The sequence below is a fragment of the Triturus cristatus genome, chromosome 6 (assembly GCF_964204655.1).
Source record: "Triturus cristatus chromosome 6, aTriCri1.1, whole genome shotgun sequence".
In the NCBI taxonomy this organism is placed as follows: Eukaryota; Metazoa; Chordata; class Amphibia; order Caudata; family Salamandridae; genus Triturus; species Triturus cristatus.
The window spans coordinates 962,908,607-962,934,035 of record NC_140589.1 but is presented as its reverse complement, the minus strand read 5'-3'; the positions used below and the strand labels follow the sequence as shown (position 1 = coordinate 962,934,035).

General features: G+C 44.9%; 1 protein-coding gene across 2 annotated transcripts in view; it reads left to right on the top strand.

The window, feature by feature from the left end:
- AIG1 (androgen induced 1) overlaps positions 1–25,429 on the top strand; it is a 1,670,352-nt gene that overhangs the window by 1,446,485 nt on the left and 198,438 nt on the right. The window contains exon 5 of one of the 2 annotated variants that reach the window (XM_085611671.1): positions 1,073–1,179. The exons of the other annotated variant lie outside the window; for it this stretch is intronic. Within the exon in view, the coding sequence (XP_085467797.1) occupies positions 1,073–1,179 (107 nt within the window). The remainder of the gene's footprint in view (positions 1–1,072; positions 1,180–25,429) is intronic. 2 annotated transcript variants of the gene reach the window in all.

Below are 25,429 nucleotides of genomic sequence, written 5' to 3'. Positions count from 1 at the left end.
ATGTGACAAGTCGAAAAAGCAACATTAGTTACGAGAAGTAGAAACCAGACAAAGTCGATCGTCATCAAGTTCATCCTATAGAGGCTTGTCAATGTCATTATCAAGCGCCAGAGAAGATGAATGTGCATGGTGGTATAGACCAAAGAAAGACATGCACATGTAGGTTTGGTTGCTTGCAGAGAAGAACAAAGGACAAAGACAAACCAACAAACAAAACAACAGAATTAATGTTGCCACTGCCCTTAGATCACAATAAAGGTCAACAGTTGCCCCATAACCTTTATCATAGCCAGTGGTGCAGCAATTAACAATTAACATCATGCCAGTCGAAAAGTTTAACAGCCTGTCTCCTGTGCCACTCCTCAACCCGCCAAACACAAAGGTATACACGTGGGTTGCCGCCAAACTGTTGCAAAGCCTGAGGGCGTATAAAGCAACCGTACGACAAAACAAAGTCAGTGCAAGAGCCACTTCACGTTCTTCACAGAACTTCATCCTGTGCATACATAATCAGTTTTTCCACTACTGCTGACATTGGAATGATGTCCTTCAACTATAACCTCCATTCTCAATCTGAAAATGTGAGTCCATTCCCACTGTTGTTTTTTGGCCTAGGGAGGCTTAAGAAAATGAAAGGGCAACTTCATATTATGAAGGACATTCGCCCTGTTGCCCAATGCTATTGAAGCATGACATCATTGACCGCTCAACTTGCCCTACCCCCTGGGTCTCGACCATAGTGGTGGTGCCAACAAAGGACAATGATGGTGCGGTGCACATTTGAGCTAATGTGCTCCAGCCCAATCAAGCAATTGGGAGAGAAAGACATCCTGGTCCACACATAGCGTACATAATCATGCAGCTGAACGAAGCCAAAGTCTTCTCTCGTCTTGACCTGCAGAAAGGATACCATCAACTCGAGCTGGAAGAGAACTGTAGGTACATTACTACTTTTTTGACTTGGTTTGTTGAGATACAAAAGGTTGAGTTTTGGACTGTCGTCTACTGCAGAAATACTTCAGGATGTCATACGTCGAATAATTCAACCTGTTACACTTGCTTTTAATTACAGTGATGACATACTGGTATTTGAGACAATGCAAAAGGACCATGACAAGGCTCTTACACAAATGTGCCAACTACTTGCGGATGAAGGTCTCACTCTGAATACAGCAAAGGGTGAGTTTCACAAGACCTAACTTAAGTTCTTTGGGCACATAGGGCCACATGTATCAATCTGATGCGAATCGCTAAATTTGACCGTTTGTGAATGCAAAATAGCCTTTCAAGTTGTATGAAAGGCTTTTGTAGTGCAATTTAGGTAATCGCAATTTTTTGCGATTACCTAAAATTGCAACTCCAAATAGGGAATCACAATTTGTGATTCCCTAAACACATGTACCAACCATTTCCTAAATGCAAACTGGGCATTTAGGAAATGCTATTATAATTGACTCTAAGTCGATGGTAACCATGTGCAATTTTCAAAAATGCAAAAAAATTCATTTTTCAAAGTGCCATGTAGCACACACATGCCCATATGTGCGATTTATATGTACGCATTTGTTTTGGGGTGCTTCAGAGGAGCCTTAGGCCACTGGGCACCCTTGGTTTTACATTTGATAATTTGCGATCACCAATTAGGTCATCACAAATTCGGTCATACAAAACCATTCACACCTATGGGGCTTTAGAACCATGGGAATGAATGGAGCAGCATTTCCTAACAGTGAATGCTTAATTGTGATTGAAACTCTGTAGCAATTGCTATTAGGGAATCGCTATTTTCTTACACGCCATTTTGCATTACGGACGCGGACAATACCCAGCTGGTGGTCTCCCTGGCACAGGCGGGCGGTACGTCGGCAAATGTAGATCTTGCAGGCTGCCTGGATACGGTCAAATGCTGGATGACCAAGTCTTGTCTCAAACTTAATGGAGACAAGACAGAGCTCATGCTCCTGGGTCACATTCTACCATCGACCATAGACAATCTCTGGCCCACCAGCCTAGGTCCGGCCCCAACACCCAAAGACGCCATTAAGAGCCTTGGTGTCTGGCTCGACAGGTCCCTGTCCTTTGACCAACAGGCTACAAAACTTTCTGCCACCTGTTTTGGTATCCTGAGAGTCATTAGGAAGATTTTGCCTCTACTCCCCTTTGAAGCAAGAAAAACCGTAGTCCTGGGCCTGATCCAATCGCGGCTGGACTATGGAAACGCATTATATCTCGGAGCTCCCGACTTCACCTTGCGCAAACTACAATTAATACAGAACTGCGCAGCCAGAACACTCTTACAAATTCCTCGCAGATCCTCAGTAAAGTCCGGACTGAGGAAACTGCACTGGCTCCATGTAAAGGAAAGAGTAGACTTCAAATCACTCTGCATCGCACACCAGACTTTCTGGTCGCAAGGCCCGACCATCAACCTCCCTCTCATCACACCCTATATACCCACCAGACAGTTGCGCTCCACTTCTGCAAATCTAGCCATTGTACCGCAAACAAAGAAATCAAGATCCGGAGGCCGCTCTTTCTCCTTCAATGTGGCTAAAAAGTGGAACGCCCTACCCCAGCATCTCAGATCAAACCCCGACATTCTCTCTTTTCGCAAACAGCTGAAAACGCTCCTGTTCACCACATAACCATGGTACTGAATCTGCCTTCCTCCTTACTCAAACTTCAGAGATATGCTTAGCGCTTGGACGCCTCAGGGCAGCTACCCGCGCTTTAGAAATCCGAATTCATTCATTCATTCATTCATTACCTAAATAGCGATTACCTAAGATTTGCTATTTTGGGAATGCAGAAAGGAACTTTGATACATGTGGCCCATATTCTCTAATGGGGGAATGTCTTCTGACCCAGAAAATGTACCAGCACTGTCAGCTACTTTCCCCACACAAGATGTCACCATGCTGTGATCCTTCTTAGGTATGCCCAATTATCACTCAAGGTACATTTGTGACTGTTCTACTGTGAGCGCCCCATTGAGAGACTTCACAAAACTAAATGTCCATTTCCAGTGGTCTCCTGAATGTGATCAAAGTTTCAAAACAATGAAAGGCGCGATTGAGAATGCAACTGAGATGGCGTATTTTGACCCCAAGTTACATACTGAGATCACAGTATATGCAAGCCCAGTAGGACTGAGGGCAATCCTTGTTCAACATAATGGTCATCCGAATGCTCATAGAAACATTGTGGCCTATGCCAATCGAAGCCTGTCTAACACAGAAGGTGCCTATTCTCAGCCGAAGAAGGCTGTAGCATGGGCCTTCAAACATTTTCATGTATTTCTATATGGAAAATGTTTCACTATCGTTACAGACCACCAAGTGTTGCTAACTATTTTTGGAACCCGAAAGTCAAGATTTCCTCTTGCATTGAGAGTTGGGGGTTGCGACTGGAATAGTACGACAGTGCAATTGCATACCAGCCAGGTAAAGATCGGAACCCTCCCGATCACTTTTCACGAGTCTCGCTACATTGTCTTAGTTCCACATTCAAGCAGCTGAGGAGAACATTAACTTCATTGGGAGGTCCAGCATGCCAGCAGCCCAATCCGTTGAACAGATTATTGCTTCTACTATAGCCAACAACAACATGCTTATCCTCAAAGACATCATTTCAACTCAGTCGTGTAAGAAGAGTACTCAACCTCTTGCTGATGATGTTGAATTTCAAAAATTCAAAATGTACAGGATGAACTGTCCGTTACCAAGGAAGGTGTTGTATTGAGAGGGTCAAGAGTCATCATACCTGAGAATCAAGTAATTGCAGTGGCGGCTCCTCCGCTAAGGCGGAGGAACGCCGGCCACTGCTCACGGAGCAGCGTAAACAGAAAAAAAAATGATAATAATTGAAGTTATCATCATTTTATTTTTCGCATGGTCAGGCTAGGGTGAGGCATGGCTCCCCTGATGTCGGAAAAGAGGAGTGGTTGTGCACTCAGAAAAATGAGCATGAATGTTTGACTGGCCCTCTCGGGCGTCCAAACATTCAGGCACACTTCCCATGTTCGCCGTTGCAGGCTGCATTACAGCCTGCATGGAGAACATGCCCAGGCCCCCATTACCTGGCCACGGCGCTCAGACAAATCACAACGCAGCATTGCATCATTGTGATTGGCTTAGGGGAGCCTGGGTGCTTCCGGTGCCTAGAAGAGACTCACTCGCAGTGGGAGAGACGCGACGGTGGAGAAACGCTGCGAGATCAGGAAAGTGATTTTCTTCTTTTCAACCCGCCACCCCATACCTTACCAGCCGCCACTGAGTCATTGAACTATCCCATGAAGGACATTGTGGTAACATAGCCACCAAAAGAGCCCTAAGAAACCAAGTGTGGTTCCAACGCCTAGATGATCAAACTGAGAGGGAACTAAAAAAGTGCCATCTTTGCAACTGCCTTTACCCCAAAGTGACGCATCATCCATTGAAAATGTCCGACCTTCCTGCACATGCCTGGGAAACAGTTGCAGTTGATTTCTTTGGCCCCTTAAGAGATGGACATCATCTCATTGTAGTCATTGATGAATATTCACACTTTTCTTTTAGTAGAAGATTTAATTTTATTTTTTTTTGTGCATATTTATATAGCTCGAACTCGACCCGAAGGTATTGGAGTGCTTTACATGAGCACCGATTAGATTACACAAGGACACATTCATTATTTTCTTCTTGGTAGGCACGGGGAGATTAAGTGATTTGCCCAGAATCACAAGATGTGGACGCGGCCCCGAGGCTCAAACCTTGGTCTCCCAGCTCCAAAGTCGGCAGCTCTAGCCGTCAGACCACATCCTCTCCCCTAAATCATCAAAAGCTCATGACAAGTCTATCGAGTGGTTGAATGACATCTTTGCAGCGTGGGATATCCCAAATCTGACAATTATCTGCCATTCAATAGCAACAAATTCAAGGAGTTTCTAGCCAGACTCAGTATCAGGTTCAAAAGAGTACACCTCTGTGGCCCCCAAGCCAATGGTGTTGCGGAATGATTCATAGGTATCCTCAAAAGGGTAGTTCAACGAGCACCGATGAAGGGAATTGAGGTAAACCAGGCCATGTGTCAAGCCCTACATGCTTATTGTTGAACTCCTCACTCCACAACTGGTGAATGTTCCGCCACCTTGCTATGTGGGTGAGCTGTGAGAACCAAAATGCCACAGTGGACAGCCAACAGATCGACCGATCCATTAATGCTGATAAGGTTCATGTCACAGACACTTCACGAAAATGCAAAAGAAAACATATGCCGATCGGCGTCAACGAGCTCAGGAAACAATCTTCGATGATTGGGACTGGGTCCTGGTCAAGCAGAAATGAAAGCGGAAAACAGACTCCATTTGCTGTCAATCTTCTGAGAGTTGTGACGGGCAAAGGACACATGGTGATGGCTCATTGTCACAGAAAGACCATCACACAGAACTCGTCACACTTTAAGCATTTACCTCAAAGTTCGTCAGCTCTTACAATCATAAATGAGGTAACCCTGCCTAATAGTCCATATTAAACATCAGACCATGTGTCATCAGTGCACAATCAAAGTGCATCTCCAATTTCCTCATACCACTCGATCTGGCCATCTAGTGCGAGTGCTTCAACAACTTATTGAAAGACTATGATGTGACTGTTGTTTATACTTTTTATTTTACAAAGGGTAGTGTTGTAAGATTATGCGCGCTAGGACCCTTGTGGTTCTGAGTGGACTGAACAGACAATTACATAGCTTGCCGGGAGGTGTTGAGGTGTGGTTATTAACAGTTATGACATAATGAGAGTTCAGTCTGTGAACCTATGTGGAAGAATAAAGACTTCTGTTATAGAGCGCCATGTGTGGCATATTTATTTGCCGGGCTGGGGAGGACGCTACAGCTGCCTGATTTGCCGCTTTTATTTAGTATTACTTCAAAAATAGACCTTTCCAGTTCAAGGTCAAGTGGCAATGTATCCATGGCAGCAGCCACTAGCTTTGTGTTCACATTTATACCACAGGCAAAGCTGGACAGTGCGTCACAGTCTGTTGAAAGCTAGTAGCCATCCCTATGAACTTGAGAGCACCAAGATGTTGTGCTGCATGTCTTTAATGGATAGCAGCAGGTGGGTTGAGTAGACCTTCCTTTGGGGTTTTGACAAGGACCAGCATGTCTGGCTACTGCCATGCTGCCTCACAAGGACAGTGAATAACAGCTTAATAGAACATCAGGATTTGCCACACAAAATGAATGGTCGGGCTGTCTGACATACTCCGAAGTTAGAAGAATGCGAATGCAGTTAGACACCAAGGACATATAAATAAAGTTAGCTAATGTATGAAGTATTTAATTGTTCTTGCATTTTTGTCACACAACCAAATAGGTGGAAAACAAGTGGGTTTTTTTAAATGGTAACTGGTGCAGATGCTTAAAGGAAGAGAAAAAAGACAAGACTATGGTCAAATTCACAAAGCTTTTAAGCATCTAAATTAGACTTTGGTGAATAAAATGACCCATTTGTGCTGGTTTCAGAGGGAGAAATCTAGGCGTACAAGTCTCTTAAACTTACTCCTGTTGATATGCTAAGTAATTTATAATTTGGATACGATTCAAATATTTTTTGAAATTATTACGAAAACGGGTATTTTAAGGATATGTGCATTACGTATGCCCTGGTAAATCCATACAATACAAAATAACTCTAAAATCATCAAGATAAAACAATTAAAATACCAATATTACACAGCATTTTTGCAGTTTTTTCCACTATGTGGGACCACACTGAAGCCCAAAAACCTACCTCATCAACTTTCTGAGAATGCCTACAAATCAAATACAAGAATACACATGGGTAAACACAAACAATAGCAGTCATGCATAAATATCTGGTCCAAAACAACAGTGTAGATGCTCTAGAAAATGCAAAAGACATTCTATACCTAACAAACAGATGTGTATGTTAGTCCATGAAACACCTGACACTGGTGCCTGCAATGGAAAGATGCATATTGTATGCATGTGAACGTAAAGCATGAATGAGTGCGCAGAATGTGCATAGGATATATGTGTATTCCACAGGTTGCAAAGTTGAACCTTACTGAAACTGCTTTGTCAGTTTCAAATAAAGCATAGCAATGGGCTCTTCAAATTTACTCAGCCATTATTTATGAGAGTTGCTCGTAGAATTGTGGTATGTGATTGGAGGGATAGTTTGTGGGGTTTGAACACTGGGACACTCTCCCAAGCACATAAGTTTAAGGAAATTGCCAACACAGATCTGGTCACTGTAGGCAGTCCTTCGTTTAGTGTGGAGTCACTCTGGGGGACCATTTGTAAAGGAGTTGCAATCCACCACTTTTTCACACAGTTGCTAGGGAAATAGAATGTGTTTGGTGGAAAAAATATTTTGGTTTCAGAGAAAACTGCTTACTTGTTTTTATCTTCTTCAATTTCACGATTGTCATTAGTTATGCCACTTTAGGAAATAGAAAAATACAGAAAGAACAATTGATGGACAGAATGCTGATCAATGTCAACCATTCACCCCAGTACAGAGATATGGGCCTAAATCCATAGTTTTTTTGCTCCCCGAGCCATTCCAGTTTGAACCCAGCCATGCACAAATCAGTCATGACCCTGTTCCTCATGGGAACAGTCCAGCCCAAACTGCCAGGTCAGGTCCTCCCTGAACCGGAAACAAGCATCCTGGGACTATGTTTCGGGGCATCACCCCTCATCAGCCAGGCTAGCTTGACTCCAGTGGCATGGAGAGCACAGGGCCCACGTCTGGGCATACCTGTCCCACTTGGGGTGACAAATACAAAAAGAACAATTAATGGACAGAATGCTGATCAATATCAAACATTCACCCCAGTACAGGAATCTAGGTCTAAAACCATTGTTTTTTTGCTCCCTAGGCCATTCCAATTTGAACACAGCCAATGCAAATCAGTCTTGCCCCTGTTCCCAATGCGAACAGTTCAGCCCAAAACTGCCAGTCCATGCCCTGCCGGACCAGAGACAAGCATCTTGGGACCTGTTTCAGGACATCACCCCTCATCAGCCAGCCTAGCCTCACTTCAGTGGCATGGAGAGTACGGTACCCACGTACGGGCATACCCGTCCAACTCGGGGGTGTTGGGTGGGACAAATACAAAAAGAACAATTGATGGACAGAATGCTGATCAATGTCAAACATTCACCCCAGTACAGAGATCTGGGCCTAAATCCATATTTTTTTTTCTCCCCATGCCATTCCAGTTAGGACCCAGCCATATGCAAATCAGTCTTGACCCTGTTCCCCATGTGAACAGTCCAGCCCAAACTGCAAGGCCAGGTCATCCCTGGACGGAAAATAAGCATCCTGGGACCGGTTTCAGGGCATCACCCCTCATCAGACATGCTAGCTTGACTTCAGTGGCATGCAGAGCATGAGTCTCACTGTCTGAGCATACCCGTCCCACTTGGGGTGACAAATACAAAAAGAGCAATTGATGGACAGAATGCTGATCAAGGTCAAACAGGCATCCCAGTACAGAGATCTGGACCTAAATCCATGGTTGATTTGCTCCCCATGCCATTCCAGTTGGAACCCAGCCATATGGAAATCAGTCTTGACCCTGTTCCCCATGGGAACAGTCCAGCCCGAACCGCCAGGCCAGATCCTCCCTGGACTGGAAATAAGCATCCTGGGACCCGTTTCAGGACCACACCCATCATCAGCCACGCTAGCTTGATTTCAGCGGCATGGAGAGCACAGGACCCACAACTGGCCATACCCGTCCCACTCGGGGTGACAAATACAAAAAGAACAATTGATGGAGAGAATGCTGATCAATGTCAAACATTCACCCCAGTACAGAGATCTGGGCCCAAATCCATCATTGTTTTGCTCCCCATGCCATTCCAGTTTAAACCCAGTCATATGCAGATCAGTCTTGACCCTGTTCCCCATGGGAACAGTCCAGCCCAAACTGCCAGGCCAGGTCCTCCCTGGACTGGAAACAAGCATCCTGGGACCGGTTTCGGCGCATCACCCCCCATCAGCCAGGCTAGCTTGACTCCAGTGGAATGGAGAGCATGGGACTCATGTCTGGGCATACCTGTCACACTCGGGGTGACAAATATACAAAGAACAATTGATGGAGAGAATGCTGATCAATGTCAAACATTCACCCCAGTACAGAGAACTGGGCCTAAATCCATCTTTTGTTTGCTCCCCATGCCATTCCAGTTTTATGCAAATCAGTCTTGACCGTGTTCCCCATGGGAATCATCCAGCCCAAACTGCCAGGCCAGGTTCTCCCTGGACCTGAAACAAGCATTTTGGGACTGGTTTCTGGGCTTTATCACTCATCAGCCAGGTTAACTTGACTTCAGTGGCATGGAGAGCACGAGACCCACGTCTGGGCATACCAGTCCAACTCGGGGTGACAAATACAGATGTGGGTCCCTGTTAGATCTGGGGGTCTCTAGTTGGCAGAGGTAGGTACCTTAGACCAAATAGGGACCCTTGCTTCTAGTCAGGGTACAGGGACACACACGGTAGATAACCCCTGCTCACCCTCTAGGTAACTTGGCTCGAGCAGACAGGCTTATCCCCAAGGCAATGTGTAACGTATTTGCAAGTAACAACCACAATGACCCCCCCCCCGGTACACCACAAATGTAGACCACACAGGTGAGTATATCAAAAATATAACTTTATCTAGTTGCAGCAGTAAAAATCAATTATCATAACGTTGCACATTAATCGCTTTCTTGGGTTGTTAGGAACATAAAAGGATAGTCTCTAGTCTCTTGTGCGAGGTAGGTTGTGTTAAGAATAGGTCGTTAGGCTCTCAGTACTGAAAATCCTTTTTCAGCTATGCCCCTGCGCTTATAACTGAAGCGCTCCTCTCCGGCTGCTCTTCCAGGCAAATGCACCCCGGGCGTTGGTCCCCTGGCCCCACAAGCTATGCAGGACGTTCGGGGGTTAAGCGGGCTGTCACAACAGATACAGAAGCTCCCTCTCCCTGCACGGACTCACCAGGCTGCGGGTCGGGGCGCAAGGACTCAGCGCGTCAGAGCCCTCCTCCGGGACAGAGTTCCTGCAGCTCAAGGACGATGGCCAATCAGGTCGCGGCTCCCTCGACGCGCCCCCAGGGACGACTTCAGACGTCACCGGGCCTCCGCCAATCGCAGCGCGGTTCCTCCGGCCAAGCCTCCGCCGTCAACCAATCCGGTCGTGGCCTCCTCGCTTCGTTCTTCGCGGTCTATGGAACGGAGAGGCACAGCTCCTGGTCGATCTCGGGCCCTCGGGCCGTGGCGGTGAATTGCGGGCAGGATTTTTCAATGCGCCGTAGCACAGGTGCCGATAAGCACGTCGATCTTCTCAGCGCGGCAGCCGGTTTCAGGCACAGATCAGCGCAGCTCCCTCAAGCAAAGCAGGGAGCAGTCAGCGCACTTCACGGGACACAGCAGAGTCTTGAAGTCTCGGCAACCTTTCTGTCCCTGGGTTGCAAAACAGGAGGCCAGCTCTTCTCAGGACCTTGGAGATTCAAAGTTGAAGACACAGCACACAGCAAAGTCTTGTTAGGTCAAGTAGGCAGGGTCACAGCACACAGCAAGGCCCCTTCTCCTCCTCAGCTTCAGTTGCACAGCAGAACAGGTCAGCCCTTAGAGCACACAGCAAGGCAATCTTCCTTCAGTCCTTCAGCGGTCCGTCTTTCAGCAGAGGTTCCTCTTGATTGTAGAATCTAAAAATCTGTTGTCAGGGGTCTTGTACTTATACCCCTAAAAGTCTTTGAAGTCTTTGTGCAAGTGGGTCCTGAGCCCGGTCTGATCCAGTTCTGGGTGTTGCTGGAGCACTTTGTTTTCCTGGCTTCTGCTTTCTTTTCAGAGTGAGGGGTAGAGTCGTCAGCCGCCCAGCAGGAGGTGGAGCCAGCAGTGTGGCAGGCAGGCACAGCCCTATTCACTCCCAGGTGCTATCTCCTTCCTCCACTCTACTTGCAAATGTCGCCATTCAGCAAAGGGCTGACTCAGCCAACCTCCTGGGGGGATCCCCAGCCCCTGTCACTCTCAAACCAGACAGTCAATCCACAAGCATGCCCAGGCACACAGAAGGGTCGGACAAGAGAACAGCTACTCTCTAAAAAGTACTGCTCTCCAACTCAGGATTTAAAACCAACCTCTCCTAAAAGATGTGTTATTAAATGCTGAGCTCAGGGATATCAAACACTCATGTCTTATCTTGTTTCTATGAGAAGATAGGCTGATAGCCATTGGCACCAGCCTCCCCCATGTTAGCCTATGGAGCAAGATAACCTTGCAGCAGTGAACACACAAAATGGCCGTTGTTCACTACCAGAACATGTTACCTGCACTACCTTTTACATACACTGCACCCTGCCCAGGGGGGTACCTTGGGCCTCCCATAGGGATGACTGACGTGTATAAAAAGGGAAGGGTTAGGCCCGGCCAGTGTGGACACTGGCCAGGAGGACATGGCAGTCCGGGGACTGCAGGCAGGCCTGCGGCAGCAGGCCTGAGACACCATTTTAGGGCTACACAGGTGGGTGGCGCAATCAGCGCTGCAGACCCACTAGTAGCATCGTCATCACCAGCCCTGGCACACACAGTGCACTTTACTAGCGACTTCATGGTGATACAGATATGCCAATCAGGTATATCCAATCAATATGATATTTTACACAGGGAGCACTTACACTCTGGCACTGATTAGCAGTGGCAGAGTGTCCAAAGCATCTAAACCAGCAAAAACGAAATCCAGCACAGCATCAAAAATCCAGGTAGCAGAGGCAAAAGATAGGGGAAAAACCCACGCCAAGGATGTCAGGTCTAACAGTCCCTGGCTCACTGCGTCACTGGATTCAAACTAAGCGAAAATAACTGGAACCCCCGCAGAAATAATATAACAATTACTAGGGCAGGCAAGTTATATAATGACAAGAAATTCCCTAGGCAATTGACAATCTACAGAATTAATAGACCATACTTTTAAAGGCAGACTGATACATTGGACTCAGTGTAACCAAACAGGTATTGCTTAAAAATTCATAATTTTAATTCATAATCGTCTAAAACATAATAAAACATCATATGCATATAAGTATTGATTTTAAAATAAAAAAATGTACAAAACCACACAAAAAAGAGTATTATGTTTACAACGTGAACAATCTCGTGAAATATTCTAATACATGTAGATTCTCCTAAACATAATATAAAACAAAAACACAATAAATCTAATACAACAACAGTGGCAATGAAATAGATCTTCTTCTATGCTCGTTTCGGGACACTCTGCGCCTTTATCAGGAATGCCACACAATTGCCTAAAAAGATAGTTAAAATCTAATAAAATACACTGAGATTTTTGCTGACTTAAAGTAGATCTGCATCGTGCCTTCACCTTAGACATAAGAATGGTGAAGTTCAAGAATAACAGATTGAGCAAGGATATGTGCCCATTGTCTCCACCGAAATTAGGTGTGAAAGATAACAAAATAGAATGTGTGTCTTTTTATCAAAGAATAAAGAGGTGGAATAGTTCCACTTAAGGCATGCTTGAAGAGAAATAGACCAAACCAGTAAGTGCGTACAGGTAGGAATTTAAGCAGTTATGCTTACTACAGCCTGGAACGTAAAGCTTAATTAGGTTCCGGATACTTTTTTGTATTGTCCGAAACAGTGCTAAAACTTTAAAAAGCAGCTGGATTTCGACCTGAGGAGGAATGGAGACAGGTTATGAGTTCTGCCCTCCGATCCCTAATGTATTATTTCTAAGAATTATATAGGGAGATGATTACTTTTTTTAAAACTGTATGTCGAGTATGAATAACGTGTCGAGCTAGTATGTGGACTAGTATCAGGATACATTTTCTCTTAATACTTTCTGAAAAATAACAGTGTGTCTTATCATTAAGATCATGGCCTTAGTTCAAAGCATTGGCTCTATGTTTATTGTCAACATTTGTAATACCTTATGGTTTAACATGAAAGGATATATTCAGTGCCAACACTAGATGGACCAGATGGTTCCCATAAGTAATACTGAATTAATGTTGGGCAATGTCTTCAGGCCACTAACATATTGTCATCCTAAAACAATTTAAACAAACACAGGATAAGAAAGTTACATACTTTAAGTTCTATTGAGGCATAAATTTGTCCACACAGACTGCCTGGCAATAAATGACTATCCTTATTTACCTATCTGCCAGATATCGATACATATTGCTACTCATCTCTGATATATCCTTGACATTATAACGCTTATCAACTAAAAGATTTGTTAATGTATTGTATAATTAAAAAGTCACATAGAATCAATAAACTCCTAACTGTATGTTAAAGCTGTCTAAATAATAAATATGTCACAAATTCCTGATTTTGCCAAAAACATATAGTCTGCCTCCCTGTTCTAATGCTTAACTAATTCAAGAATCCCATCAAGGGTTCGGTACCTGAATCTAGTCATATTCTTGGTTATTGCTGGATGTATGAAAGATAATTTAAACTGTGTCCTTATTGAATTGGTCGATTAACTCTGACATTCAGTCACCAGGCATGAGTTTTATCTAAATATCCAACTAGCGATGAAGCATCACAATAATGAATGTACTGTAGCAGTTTTATTTAATGTGACATGTCCTATCGACTTCGATTATGCTAATTTATCGAGTATAACTATGCATTGCTTGTGAGAAGGTGGCCTGATACATGCTGTCCACTAGTTCTAGTGAGCACCTTGTATCAGTCCAAACAACCCCCTATGGTGATAGGTTAAAGACATCCTTTATTGAAAGCTATCCTAGTGGTAGCTATGGAGAGCAGCCTTCAGGCTAAGTCTTGAAGGAATGTAAAGCAGCTTGTTTTACCAGTCTATAATCTCTTGAGTGAGCAAATGAAAGGACAACCATAAAAGGTATATATTTAAAATATATGTATTTAGGTTAAAACACACCCCTCTAGTCTCTTTATGAGACTGGAGTTCGAAGTACTTAATTTACAAGTTAGCAATCAACAGTAATAGCACAAATACATGTTTGGGCCCTAGGGGCGTACCAAACCATATACCAATAAAGTGGTTTAAGAACCACAACTGAACTAGACACAAGGCCTAGAGCCTGTAGAATCGCTGGGACCCCAAGGAACCACCCAAGGTAGTGACACAGGGGACCCGTGGGGACTGTATGCAGTGTGTAAACATTACCACGGGTTCCCGTTAGCTTCTATGGGCAATGTCGCAGTTGGAAATTTCAAGATTAGGGACACTTAGAATCGAGTTAGGACCAAACCCTTTTGGACTTAAGAAGTTCTAGGACTAGCACTCATGGGAGCACCGGAGTACTCGAGTTACCTCACCCAGGGAAGCCGGATGCATAGGTGTCTTTTGGTGTCGGGTCGCGTCGTTGATTACAATGGAAGCTGGCGAAGAACTGCTGCTTCCGTGAAGAGGAGAAGTGCCCGAAGAGATCCAAGCCTGGATCTAGGATGAAAGGAACCTGAAAGCAGAGGGGACAGAGTCTGGGTCACTAGCCAGTGACCGAGGGCAGGATGAACCAATGCCCACAGATGTTGGGTGCTTCAGGTGAGTTGATGGGTGTCTTGACTCTTCAGCCACGAGGTCCAGAAGATGCCGATGACAACCAGGAGCTGGATTCGAGCTGTCCCACAAAGTTTGTCGAGTGCTGCAGTGTCGGCGACCAGATTAGATCCAACAAGCCTTGGTCACAAGAAGTCACTGGAATTCAGAGAAAGGACTGCGGTGCAAACCAGCAAGGTCTGAGGGACTCACCCAGCAAGGGTAAGTCGGGGCACATCTGGAGCAACTAGGAAAGGCCAATTAGAAGAGGAATTGCCTTCATGGGGACCTACTAGCCAACGGGCTAGCGATCGCAAAGGAGCCTCGAGCGGTCGCACTTGAAACTGGCCAAAGGGTCACTCGTGGAGTGGAGACCAGCAATCTTCAGTGCAGGAGGTGCTCAAGGCTGGGGCTACTCAGAGCCCAAAGCACAACTTCAAAGAGGACCAGGAAGACAGTGTTGCTGCAAAAGTTCACGGTGTCCAGGGGTCACGGTTCCACGTCACCCACGACAGCCACGGGCCTCAGCTTTGCTGTGGACTAGGGGTAGCCTCGGAGAAGTCTGGAAATCCACGTCTGGTGACCAAAGACTTCGGCGTCCGGCGGGAGCTTCAGTGATGCAGACTGGTCAGTTGCTTCTTTGGTGCCTGCCAAGCAGGGGAGTCACTCCTTGACCCCAAGGGAGATTTCTTCAGTCTTCTAGTCAAAGTAGAATGTCGAAGGCCCAGGATATATATTGCAGAGTTTCGTCGCAAGGACTGGGTTCCCATACTTATACTTAGTTTGGTGGTTGAACATACTCTAGGGACCCACCTATGGGAGGGTTTGGAAAGAAGGGTGGTTACACCCATTTCCTTTGTCCAGTTTCATGCTAGAGCAGGGGCAGGTAGCCCCTGCAACCGGTTTGAACTGGACTATGCACAGGGACACCAAGTGTGGTCCCAGTGCAGGACTTCAAAGCACCAGAGAGTGCTTCTGCCCAGCCCCAATACACATCTGCCTGTCTGGGGAGGTGGTTACACCTCCCTGGGACAGGAAACCTATTGTCCAGGCCTCCCCTGCAAGAGTTTCAGTCAGCAGCAGGAGGCCAGACCCGTGTCTGTGGCAGAGGCATCCATTTTGTGATGCCAGGGCTCAAGAAAGTTCTACCGGGTTAGACCAGTGTGAACATGTTTCTCCCTCTAGAAGGGTGGAATGCTACCCCCGCCTGGCGGGGGGGGGGGTATTATTCCAAAGCGTTTGACACCAAACACGACATGTTTCCGTGCAGCCATCCCAAAGTTAGCATTTACAGCGAGGTTATAATGCACTTAAGAGTATATGGTCAGGCTGCACCACAAACAGCATCAGAGGAGGTACTCCGAACGCTGCAGAGGGGCTCTGCTTATGCAGGGGCACCCTTTCGCATAAAAACCAAGCACTCTGCCTTCAGGATTGTTAAGGCCTGCCATAGGAGTGACTTCTAGGTTTTATATGTGTGTGCAATGGTAGTGATATAGGTAGCCTATACCGCTGTAAGGGGTGCAAGCACACCCTTACCCAGGCTGCAGTAGCAGACCTGTGGTGCCATTTTGGAGTGCCTTCCCGGGGTGGCATAATACATGCTTCAGTCCCTGGTAGGCCTCTGAGGTACCTATGCCTTAGGTACATAGTATACCATATACCAGTGGCTTATAAGGCACTCCAGAATCCAATTAGATATGTACCTAATGTACATGCAAACCATTTTAGAGAGGAAGCAGCTAGGCTGTGGTCCTGATTAGCAGGGCCACAGCCAGACTAAGGTCGAAAAACAGTAAAACACCAGCAAAAAATGGGGTTACCCATGTGAAGCAGATCCTACTGTCCCACATTGCTCTTTTAAGAAATTGTGACTGAAATCTCACTTTCTGTCGGCCTCTGCGTGCACGTCATTGGCCTAAAAAAGTCTGTCTCATATTTTGGTTGGGGTTAAAAAAACTATGTGTTCCTTGATTCTCATCAAAATATGGACTGCTTTCACCCTCTGAATCTGAGGTGCCCTATCATAAAATCTGGCATGTCTGTATGATTTCCTAACTAATCGGTGAGGGTATCCTCTAGCTATGAAAATGGCTTGAAAGTCAAAGTCGGACAGCCTGGTGCAATTGCGCCGCAGTCGCAAAAACTGTCCAAAAGGGATGCTTTGCTTCTGAGTTTGAGGATGGTAGCTATTAAAATGGAGAAGAGTGTTTCCCGCAGTAGGTTTAACAAACAGGATCGACTTCCAGTACACCTGTATTATGTCTTATTAGAATGTCTAAAAATTCAACTTGCTGTTTACTGATATGAGCAGTAAATTTAAGGTTAGTATCTGCGAGGTTGAGCCATTGCAGAAACGCTGGAAGGTTTTGTTCCACATTGGTCCAGATAAAAAAGATATCATCTATGGATCTAGACCAATGGGAGACTGACTCATAGAAAGGGGCGATATCATTGTGAATACATTTAATTTTGAAGAGAGCCATGTAGATATTTGCTATCAATGGTGCTACTGAGGCTCACATACTTACACCCTTTGTCTGTTTAAAAAGGGTATGGGCAAATTCAAAGCTATTTTCCATCAAAACAATATTCAAACATTCAAGAAGAAAAGATTTAGAGCATAAAACTCCATATTTCTCAATGAATCAGTAAACAGCATTAATTGCCTCTTGTTGAGGGATATTACTGTATAGTGATTCGATATCAAGAGTCACTAGAATATTGGTATGTTGATTAAAAGAAAGGTTCTCTACTTTATTGATCATGTCCCTCATATCTTTGACATAAGATGGAATCTGAGAAATGTATGGTCTAATCTTATTATCAATGTATTTGGACAATGGTTCTGTAACCGATCCAATGGTGGATACAATGGGGCGATATGGGGGCGACATGTTGTGTGTTGTAGGTGTCTGTATCAATAACCACAATTCCTCCCCCTTTATCGCAATTTTTGATTGTAACAGTTCTATCTAGAGCCAATGATTTAAGAGATAAAAACTCTTCCTTATCTAAATTATAGATGGGCTTGAATATAAAGCGCAAAGCTTGGTCAAGTCGATTTAAAACTGTATGTTCAAAGACTGACACTTCTGGTCCTACCTGGTCCAGAGAGGATGTGAAAGTAGATTGTATCGACAATTCATTTCCACTCGGTGTGTCAGTGTTCATTTATTCTTCATTTGCAAAGAACGTTTTCAGCCTAATTTTTGGAAAAAGGAAATAACATCCTGATACAATTCAAACTTATTGACATAGGAATGGGGTACATATGACAACCCTTTGGAAAGTAAATTCATGCTTGCGGAGGCCAAATTGTTTGAAGATAGATTTCCGGTTGATAATATTGGTTTTTGGTAATTCCCCCTGGGTTGTGACTGAAATCTCACTTTCTGTCGGCCTCTGCATGCACGTCGTTGGCCTAAAAAAGGCTGTCTCATATTTTGGTTGGGGTTAAAAGAACTATGTGTTCCTTGATTCTCATAACAATATCTACTGCTTTCACCCTCTGAATCTGAGGTGTCCGAAAAGGTCCCACCATTTTGTCTTCTAGAGGTACTTTCATTAGTGTATTGATTTTGCTTATAAAAATGTTCACTTAGGTAGGGGTATGTTTTTTCCATTGAGTTAAATTGTTTGTCTTTATTCAGCTTTTCTGTCTTTCGTTCAGTTAGGTAGTCAGAGAAAGACGCTAAGTCCTTCACTGCTTCTTCTAGTTTCTTTTTTGCTTCATCTAGTGCGTTTGATTTTCTGATTCTTTCTTCTAGCTCCATGAGTTCTGTTCTCAGGGTAGCTACCAGTTCTTTAGCGGTTTCAATAATGAGTATAATTAAATCTCTGGAGCATCTGTTCGCTATCATACTCCACTTTTCCAGGAATTGTCTAACATTTACAAATAGCCCTGGGATATTGCGAACTCTCAATCCTTGTGGGATAATTCCTGCTTTGAGATACTCCAACATGAACTCGCCATGAGCTTCCATTCTTTCTACTTTCCTTTTAAGATTTGGTAATTTTCTTATATCATCATTATACTGAATACTGGATTTTGAGCTATTACTAAAGGAATTGCTAGTGCCTACCAGAATTGCAAATTCCTCATCAGAAAAACCAAAGGTTTTAAGTTGATCCATAACAAATTCACCAGTGATAAGTCAAGACAAGAAGCTCTAAAGTTGGAAAGATGGAAATGAAGCTAAGGTAGAAAAACAGAGAGTTTACTAAATTCACAATATTTCAACAAAATATATAAGGTGAAGGTCTCGTGCTCAACCTAAAAAAGATACAATGAGATGCAATACGATCCGAAACAGTCCCGCAGAGACAAGCTGTGGGTAAATCAAGTGAAAATAACTTAAACCCCCTGCAGAAATAATATAACAATTTCTAGGGCAGGGCAAATATTTAATGACAAGAACTTCCCTAGGCAATTGACAATCTACAGAATCAATAGACCATACTTTTAAAGGCAGATTGATACATTGGACTCAGTGTAACCAAACAGTTATTGTTTAAAAGTTCATCATTTTAATTCATAATCATCTAAAACATAATAAAACATCAAGTGCATATGAGTATTGATCTTAGAATAAAACAATGTACAAAACCACACAAAAAAGATTATTATGTTTACAACGTGAACAATCTTGTGGGAGATTCTAATACATGTAGATTCTCCTAAACATAAGATAAAACAAAAACACAATAAATCTAATACAACAACAGTCGCAATGAAATAGATCTTCTTCTACACGCGTTTTGGCGAACTCTGCGCCTTCATCAGGAATGCTACACAATTACCTAAAAAGATACATAAAATATAATAAAATACACTGAGATTTTTGATGACCTAAAGTAGATCTACATTGTGCCTTCACCTTAGACATAAGAATGGTGATGTTCAAGAATAACAGATTTCCTAAATGCATTTGCAAAAATTACGATTACCTATTTTGTGAATGCATTTAGGTTTGATGCATCGGAAATGGCTTTTTACCGTTAGCAAACGGACTGATTCTGCGAATCGGCCCATTTGCGACCGGTAAAAAGCTTGCTGCATGTGCCCCACAGTGCATTAATTGCTGTTTAGGACTTCATGGTACTATGAATAAGAAATCAGTCATTCTGAAAGCACCAAACAGGGCACTAATCTGTCTCTCTCTAGTTACACACACAACCTGCAGTGATTAATCAGTTGTAGTTTCATAAGGTAAACGTAAACGAAAAAATTATTCCTTTTCCCATCAATTTAACTTGCATGATCTATGAGCCTCTTTAATTTAAAGTATATCATGGTTAGTTTTATATATGGTTACCTGAAGAACAAAGACCAGAATAGTTGTAGAACATTTTGCTCTCAAAGCCATGTTACCCCACAAACACACACTGAAGGACATGATTATTCCCCTTGTGATTATAGAGCACTAATCTTCTGTGCTCTGCTGGATGCTCACCTCTTGTGCCACCAGAAGCTCAGCGAGCGTCTTCAGCCAGGTTGTTGGTCAGGGTGGGCAAGTGAGCTTCACACAGTGCTGAGAGATAAGTTGCAGCAGGGCCTGACTGTCTGTAGTGGGCACCTGGCGTTTCCCCAGTGGGCCTCGAAGGGTGGGGGCCGATTTATGACCGGTGGGGGCCATTTTTGTTACTGGGGGCAGGTTTTGTAGCAGTGCTTCAAAATCAGCACCTTATAACAAAATCGCAGCAGCAGTGGTCCCGCCAGCAACCCCCCGTGGACGGCCAGACATAATTGTCAGGGCTAGTTTGCTATCCCAGTCCGGCCCTGAATAGCAGGCTGTAGGTAGCTCCATGCCTCCCCTCTAGGTCTGGCGGCCAGGGTCCCTGGATGTAAATAACTAGCCAAGCACCTGAGTAGGTGGGGGCTGGCAGGCCTCGATACACAGGCAGACTGCAGGGAAAACAACATCCTGCCAACACCACTCTCCTTAGCACGCTTGCCGAGCTCTTGAATTGGCATCTAATTTAGCAACTAGGGAAATGTAACAGCTGCCAGGAGTGGTGTTAAACTGCAATACATCTGGTCCTCCAAATGCATTTCACTGGAGTACAGTTTATTAGAAATGTATGCACTACGCACAATCCAGAACTCACAAGTTTGAATGTGTTCTCATATGTAATAATGAATAGACGTAGGCCCGGTTAAATAAATTATTTGCCCAGGATCATACCATTTGGTCAAACAGGAAAGAGCTGATGACGGGCAAAACCACGTTGAAAAGAGGCCGTTTTTATACAAAGCAGATCAGAAAGGCAGATATGAATCTCTGTGGTTGCTGACATGTGAAAAGCATCCTCCTGATAAGCTCACACCTTGTGTAGGACCTCCCCCTCAGTAGCACAGAGCAGCATTGACTGTCAGAGGGGTTGACTCACGCATAGACAAAAAGGTCGGCGGTACTTGTCTGAAGAACAAAGCTGCTGCCACAGTGACTGCCTGCGGCCAGCCAATGGTCAGAAAGCAGAGATAGTCGGTCAGGCACCTTGCCGTGAAATAAGAGGCACATAGCTGCCAAGGTTTCAGAATGCTATGTGTGACATTTTCATAATTTCAGTGTGTTGGACTTGGCCCTTTTTGCAGGGTCCTCCCTGAACTTTTTGCATATCTCCTGTATTTGATCTGTCCTGTTTTTGTTGGTTTTATGACTCTGGGCACTTTACCACTGCTGATCAGTGCTAAAGTGCATATGCTCTGCCTGTACATTATTGTAATGGATTAGTGACTGCATGATTGGCTTGTTTGATTTACTTGTCGGACACTAGTATAGTGCACCATGTGTGCCCTGGGCCTGTAAATCAAATGCTGCTGGTGGGCTTGCAGCACTGGTTGTGACACCCACAGAAGCAGCTTTTAAAGTGTGGCTCAGGCCTGCCATTGCAGAGCCTGTGTGCAGTCTGGGACTGCCATGTTGACTTGGCAAGTGCACCCACTTGCCAGTCCCTAAAGCTTCCCTTTTTCTACATGTTAGTCACCCCTAAGGTAGGCCCAAGGGCAGGGTGCATTGTATGTAAAAGGTAGGACATGCCCTGATGTGTGTGGCATGTCCTGATAGTGAATTACAGCCAATTTAGTTTTTCACTATTGCAAGGCTACCTACTCCCATAGGCAATAATGGGCTGTTTGATTATAACATCTTATAATCCTAACTGACCCAGGGAACAAGGTAGAAAGACAAGTTTAGTATGCCTGAACTCAGAATGTTAAAATACATCTTTTAGTGTGAGTGATTTTTACATTCTGTGTTTGAAAATAACACTTTTAGAAAGTAGGTATTTTCTTGCCTAACCATCCAGTATGCCTCTGCTAGGTTTGTGTAGTCTATGTCTGGTTTTTGCGTGAGAGGGGGCTGGAGAGGGCCTTGGCTCCAGCAGTCTGATGGGTCAGGGCTGGGCTGAATAGGACCTGCATTGGATAGAGAGTAGGGGGAGGAGATTTCCTTTCACTTGCCTGAGCCTTCATAGAATAGAGAGTAGGGGGAGGAGACTTCCTTTCAGCTACCTGGGCCATGTCTGCTTTCAACAATGCTGTCTCCACCTCCTGCCAGGAAGCTGCACCAGGTAGGACAGAACTGGTTTTTACTGGGCACAGCCACTCTCTGCCTTCAGAGAACAAAGGATTTTGTAGTATAAATATTGGGGCCCAGATCCCAGAACATTAGATCACTTCTGGGAATCAAGACAAACCCTTTGCCAAGGAGAGAAACCAAGGAAGCTGAAGGAGGAGACTGCCCCTGTGCTGTTTACTGTTTGGGTTGGCCTGGAGGGGCTAATTATTGCCATGGAAAGAAGAAAAGGAACTTTGTGTGTACCTTTACTATCTTGAGGAAGAACTCCAAGGGCTTGAAGCTGAGCTTGCCTCCTGTTCTGAAGTCTCAGGGACACAAAGACTTCACCACCAGCTCCCCCTGAATTTCCTTGCTGGGAATTCTACCTGCAGCAAGGTGCCTGCTGTTGTTTTGGGCCCTCTAGAGACTGAGTGTCGCTGAGAGCTGGAAGCGCGACGCAACGAGGAAAAAGCGTCTCGCCGCCGCAGGAGTTGCCATCGCATCGCCGAAGAAGCGTGCCGCAGCTGTTCGCTGTCGCATCGCCGATGAAGCGCTGCGCATCACCGTAGAAGTGTGCCACCGCTGCAGAGGTTACCGTTGCATCACCGGAGAAGCGTGTCGCAAGGCCTGTTGTGGCTCCAAAGTTCAGTGATTTCGCCGCACACGCCCGTTGGCCGTGCACACATTGCTTCCACGTTGTCATATCGCATCAAAGACGCCATTTTGTTGCACCGGATCTTCGCATCGCATCGAGGCACCATCTTGTCGCATCGTAACCGGAATGCAGTAAGAAATCAACGCATCACCTCCTCTCGGGTAAGGAACCGATGCATCACCTCCCCTGAGCTGCAGTAAGGAACCGACGCATCACCTCCCCCGAAGCAAGGAACCGACGCATCACTTTCCCTGTGACCCTTTTGTTTGTGTTGCAAGATGCATCCAAGGTACTTTGAGAGTAAAGTGTTGCATTTACCATCTACATTGAACTAAGTTATTTCTACCATCTGAAAGTCATATTCTTGAATGTAAATGTAAATGTTGTAGACTTGTAAAGCGCACAGCTGCCCCAGCAACGGGGCGTCCCGGCGCTGTAGACCGCTGGGGAACCCGTCCTGGCTATCCCTGTGAGATGGTCCCTTTTTGGGTATCTCCAAGGTGAAACCAGGCATCCCCGGCGTCTGTGGGGGGCCGTTGTAGAGATGAGGCAAGCTTAATGCCCAGAGTTGCCGAGTGTGTTCCTGGTTAGAGTAGGTACCGAGGCGAGAATTATCAAGTCCGTTTTGACCCTGGTCCACGACCCTGCCGCGTCGGGAATTGAACCCTGGTCCATGGCCGATTCTCTGCTTACGGGTCTGCCGCCTCTAACCAGTGAGCCACACCTCTCCACTCCTCTTATTACTGTATTGTGGGTATTTGTTGTTTCGTCTTGTATTAAGTCTAGTAAAGATTACTTATTTTTCTAAACTGGTGTGGTGTCCATTTGTAGTGTTTTAACTGTATTACTGTAAATGTTCACAAATGCTTTACACACTGCCTCTGAGATAAGCCTGCCTGCTCATGCCAAGCTACCAAGGGGGTGAGCAGGGGTTATTTTAGGAGTGTAGCCCCCTTACCCTGACTAGAAGCAAGGGCCCCTACTTGGTTAAAGGTACCTACCTCTGCCAACTAGAGACCCCCATTTCTAACACAGTGTAATTATGAGTGACATTTAAAAGACAATGAGTGACACTTTCTCGTGAGCAAAATCAAGCAATGAAGATGAGGGTAACATATTAATATCAGAAATGACACCCATTTGAGCAACAAGAAACTCTAAAAAGATCTTAAAACTGCTTCAAAGCACAAGAAAGGGAAGGGCACTAACTGGAGACAGACTTCGTGACTGCTGTTCTCAGTAACAGAGGGCAGGCAGGCACTGCAGCTGCTCAGAAGATGATCTCATTAATCTGATTTGTAGAGGCAGTCTTTACGTCGCGTTTGTCGACCTGAAATCAGCTTTTGATCTGATTTCAAAACCCAAACTTTGGAGTGTCTTAACCAATTTGGGAGTGCTCCCAAGATCATAACTCTTCTAATTTGCGTGCATAAAGACAAGTACTCACGGATACGGTGGAGAGGGGATCAGGCCCAGCTGACAGAAAGGGTACTGGTCTATAAAGGTGTTCGGCAGGGATGTGTGTTGGCACCCACCCTATTCTCACAATTTGTTAATTACATAGTTCTCTTTTTGGCCCAGTTGGAAGCAGGTGCCCCATCTTTGGCGGGCTTCAAAACTCTGATTCTTTTATTTGCCTATGACACCTTGCTGATTTCAAAGACCCCGTCAGGCCTCCAGAAACTCTTGACTCATTTCAATGAATTCTGTGGGGACCGGGGCCTGGAAATCAATACTTCAAAAACCAATGTGATGTCTTTTAATCAGCGTAGATCTTTTAAGAGCAAATGTCTTTTGGGAGGAGTCCCCCAAGAACAAGTTGATTCCTTTGCATACTTGAGGGTTACCTTTGCAGAGGGCATGTCCTGGCAACCGCATATTAGTAAGGCCACCACCAGGCTTAAGCAGATTTCTGGTATAATACTTAAGGAGTTCTTGACATCTTATTCCAAACCCATGTCTCCTGCTCTTAAAATTTTCAAGGCCAAGGGTTTGTGGTCAGCTCTGTATGGAGTGAAATTGTGGGGGTTCTCAAAACACTATGATATCACAACAACTGAGAACAAATTCCTTAGGAACTTGACATCTCTCCCAATTAGTACTCTGCTATATCGTCTGTTCTGTAACCTAGGCGTCACTAGGGCCACAGACAAAATTAGTCTGTGGCCCTTGTTGTACTGGAGACGACTGTGGGCCACTCCCAAACTTGCCCAATACGCTGACAGTCTAAAGAATGTTATGAGGGCAGACCAATTCAACAAAATCTCATGGCTCACAAATATGAAGTCAGTCTTGTATTCCTGAGGGATCCATGATTTGTGGGATCAACCGAACACATCTGTATTTCCAGCCAAGGCCGAGATGAAAATGAGATACCGGTCACTTGTGGTAGCTGGGGATTTTCGAAAGGCAGCTACTATCCAGTGACTACATGGCCTGTAAGTCATTTTGGGATGCAGTGACCATTCCATTGCACAGAAAACTTTTGGGCTTACTTACAAGCCCATTGCGCCGCCGGTGCATCACTTTTTGTGACGCACCGGCGGGGGATTTTCCTGCCCCATATTTACAAGGACAGGAAAAGCCACCTTGCGTGGCTTTTCCTGTCCTTGTAAATATGGCCCCTTTACATGCATCACTTCGCGTGCAAG